The sequence below is a fragment of the Triticum aestivum genome, chromosome 7D, assembly GCF_018294505.1.
Source record: "Triticum aestivum cultivar Chinese Spring chromosome 7D, IWGSC CS RefSeq v2.1, whole genome shotgun sequence".
NCBI lineage: Eukaryota > Viridiplantae > Streptophyta > Magnoliopsida > Poales > Poaceae > Triticum > Triticum aestivum.
Window position 1 is genome coordinate 77,517,236 of NC_057814.1, and position 3,053 is coordinate 77,520,288.

At 50.5% G+C, this 3,053-nt stretch overlaps 1 protein-coding gene across 1 annotated transcript; it reads right to left on the reverse strand.

Annotated features, from left to right (window-relative positions):
• Positions 1 to 267: 267 nt before the first annotated feature.
• On the reverse strand, positions 268 to 2,138 carry LOC123166177 (F-box protein At5g07610). Its single transcript, XM_044583946.1, has 2 exons — positions 2,000 to 2,138; positions 268 to 1,896 (listed from the first exon to the last, which is right to left on the reverse strand). The coding sequence occupies exon 2, from the start codon at positions 1,868 to 1,870 to the stop codon at positions 683 to 685; it is 1,188 nt and encodes a 395-aa protein (XP_044439881.1). The 5' UTR covers positions 1,871 to 1,896; positions 2,000 to 2,138; the 3' UTR covers positions 268 to 682.
• Between the last annotated feature and the right edge of the window lie 915 nt (positions 2,139 to 3,053).

The following is a 3,053-nucleotide window of genomic DNA, read 5'->3' on the forward strand; positions in this document are numbered from 1 at the left end:
TATGACACGGAGGGAATCAAGCAATTTTATTGATGGAATCAACAAAAATTTACTTCTGATGCTTTAAACTTCAGAAAACATCTAAAAGAAAAGAATAACTTTGATTCACTAGTGCTGATCATTTCAGCATTGACAGGAGCAAAGGATTTTTCAAAAAAAAAAGGAGCAAAGGAACATAAACCCCCATGCCCCATTGTTCACCAGTATGTCAATGGTAAGAAAAGATCTTACCACACTGACAAGAGGAGTAGAACATGTATTCCCACCCATGTTTTACTACACGTAAGATTACATAGTTTGAATGCACAAAAAGTGTCAACATATAGAACACAGATAGTACAATCATTGTAAAAGAAGGCATGCGCCAACAGCCCAACACAATAATCTGGAAATCACAAACATCATGATACAAATTAATGACAGCCCCCACAAAGTTAAACAGTAAATGCTGTTGCAGCAGTTGCTGCTGGCAACCTGTACACATAGCAAGTGTTACCAAATTAACTGGAACAGATAACCTCATAAAGTGCAAAAATGAGGTTAAAGAGTACACTCGGCAATAGAAGAGAAGCAACGCAACATCAGAAAGATTTAACCAAATATCTGCTGATGTTACTTGGGACCTATGATTCACCATTATCTAAAAGGTCAAGAATAGAACAGTGATATGCAAGCCAGACTATCAGTGCCAATCTGCCAATGCCTCTGAGTACAAGGGAACATAAGGAAGATAAGGCTCCAGGGAATCATGTCCAAGATCGTGGATGAACTGCACTTTCCCACTATCCATTTCATAAGACATCAGTACTTTGTCATGACCATAAACCAAGAAAATCGTGTTTTGTTGTGGGTGGAGGGCGACAATATGGTACTCGTGTCCCAGCTGGACATTCTTCACTCCAAATAGATTCAAATACTTGACACCGTGCTCCAAGACCCACACTTCACTGGTGTAGTCCTCGAGAACCCAGATCGACAGTTTATAAGGATCATGCTGATCACTATTTGCCAAATACAAACGCCCTCGAGACAAATCAATGAACCCGTAATCAACATCTATTATGAGAGCATCCTCATCGTCTGGCATAGGAATAACCCTCCAAGTAGTTCCCTCCACATCCACTGCCAGCACCGCAGACTCGACAGCGAGCAAATGCAGAAAACCATTGACAAAGGCACTTTTAGAATCGCTCACTATCCTAGCAAAGCCCCAACCGTTGTCCTTGTGACTCCAGACCCCGGTTTTGGATGAGTAGATCTCAACCCCTTTGACGTGGCCATCACTATCATCGTCGTCGTCGTCCTCTGTATCTGCATTTGCATCTGCAGCCCCGTCCTCCATGAACTGGAACACATGGAAGTGCGAGGAGACGGCCGAGTCGAACCCCAAGCGAGCTGTCTGCATCTTGCTGAAGAAGCCGGGCAAGGCGACCCATTTCTCCGTGGCAGGATTGCACACCACGTAATCAAATGCCCCCGAACCAAAGGTCTCGAAGCGGCGGCAGAGGAGTAGGCCGTTGCAGCTGTCCAGAAGGTTGAATAGCTCGCAGTCAGGCAGGAAGGGGAGTGAAGGGCGGATACGAGGGCGGCCTCCCGCCGAGACATGGGCGAAATTGCGAAGTAATGAAAAATGGCCAACGCTGCGGTCGCGGCTCGAGTAAAGGAATCCGGCGAGGTCATGGAGATGGAACTGCGGCAGCGCCTTGCGGTGGTCGGGGTGGGAGATGATGCCGCGCCACTGCTTGGAGACGCACTTGAACCGGCACAGCGACTTGTACGGCACGCGCGACAGGATCTCGATGAGGAGGTCTTCCGTGAGCTTGTCCGCTGGATTAAGCCGCCTGCTGATGTCCCTGGAGCCGTCCGCCATCGCCGTGGGGAGAGGAGGCGGTCAACCTGCGAACGCGGGCGGAGGAGGAGAGATTGGAGATCCATCGACATCGGTGAGGGGAGCAGGAAGGAAGGAAGAGAGGATCTATGGAGAATGTGGCGTACGTACCGGAGGAGAAGCGAGTGACGGCGAGAGAGCCTATCTGAGGTGCTCCCGTCCCCGCCGGCGAGGCTTTGGGTGCGCGGCGGCGGCGAGGCGAGGTGTGATGTGTGGCGTGGAACTGGAAGATAGGCGAAGTGAATGAGGAGTTTTGATGTATTGGGCTTTGTGTTGCTGTGTTGGGCTTTTGTCTAGTTTTCAGCCTGCACTTCAGCCGTGTTGCTGTGTTGGGCTGAATTTGCGGGATTTATTCGGGCGGTAAAACGGCCTCCGTCCCGCGAACAGACGGTTTTTGCCGGATGGCACGGTTTGCGGGATCTGTTAGAGATGCTCTAAGCCTGCACTTTAGTTGTTCTAAAGCAAATTCATCAAAATTCTTTTTTTGCGGGGGGAAATTCGTCAAAATTCAACCTGGACGGTGCAGTAGCAACCAATGGTCATCGGTGAGGCTGTCCGCTGGCTTCCGCCGCTTACCAATGTCCTTGGCGCCGTCCGCCATCGCCGTGGGGAGAGGAGGCGGTAAATCTGCGAACAGGGGTGGAGGAGGAGAGATTGCATCGCCATCGGCGAGGGAAGCAGCTGGGAGGAAGAGATGAATCTACAGCGAACGTGGCGTACGTACCAGCAGAGAAGCGAGTAACTGCGAGGGAGTCCGTCCCCACCGGCGAGGTTTCTGGGTGCACGACGGCGGGGCGAGGTTTTGGGTGCCATGGCGGGGCGCGATGTGTTGGCTTTTATCTGGGCTGTAAGAGCGTCTCCAACGGGAGCACGGGACTCGAAGACGGCGGGGCGAGGTGCTAAGCAATAATACTAAACATACAAAGGCTTACACGCAATTACACACTAACTAGGATTTTTTTCTTTCTAACTAACCACTCCCCCCTGATTTTCACGGGGGTGGGCCCCTCCTTCCCCTTATTCTCCAATCAAAACTCATCTGTTTGTAAAACCCGTGTAAACCTATGTATGTGTAGCATTACTCGGTGCTGAGTATGGGGTGGCGTGGAACTCAAAGACGGACGGGGGGAGGAGCAATCCGGCGATGTGTTTGTCTCCAACCGTC

Coding starts and splice junctions, on each gene's coding strand:
- LOC123166177 (XM_044583946.1), bottom strand. CDS start 1,870: ATGGCGGACGGCTCCAGGGACATCAGCAGGCGGCTTAATCCAGCGGAC.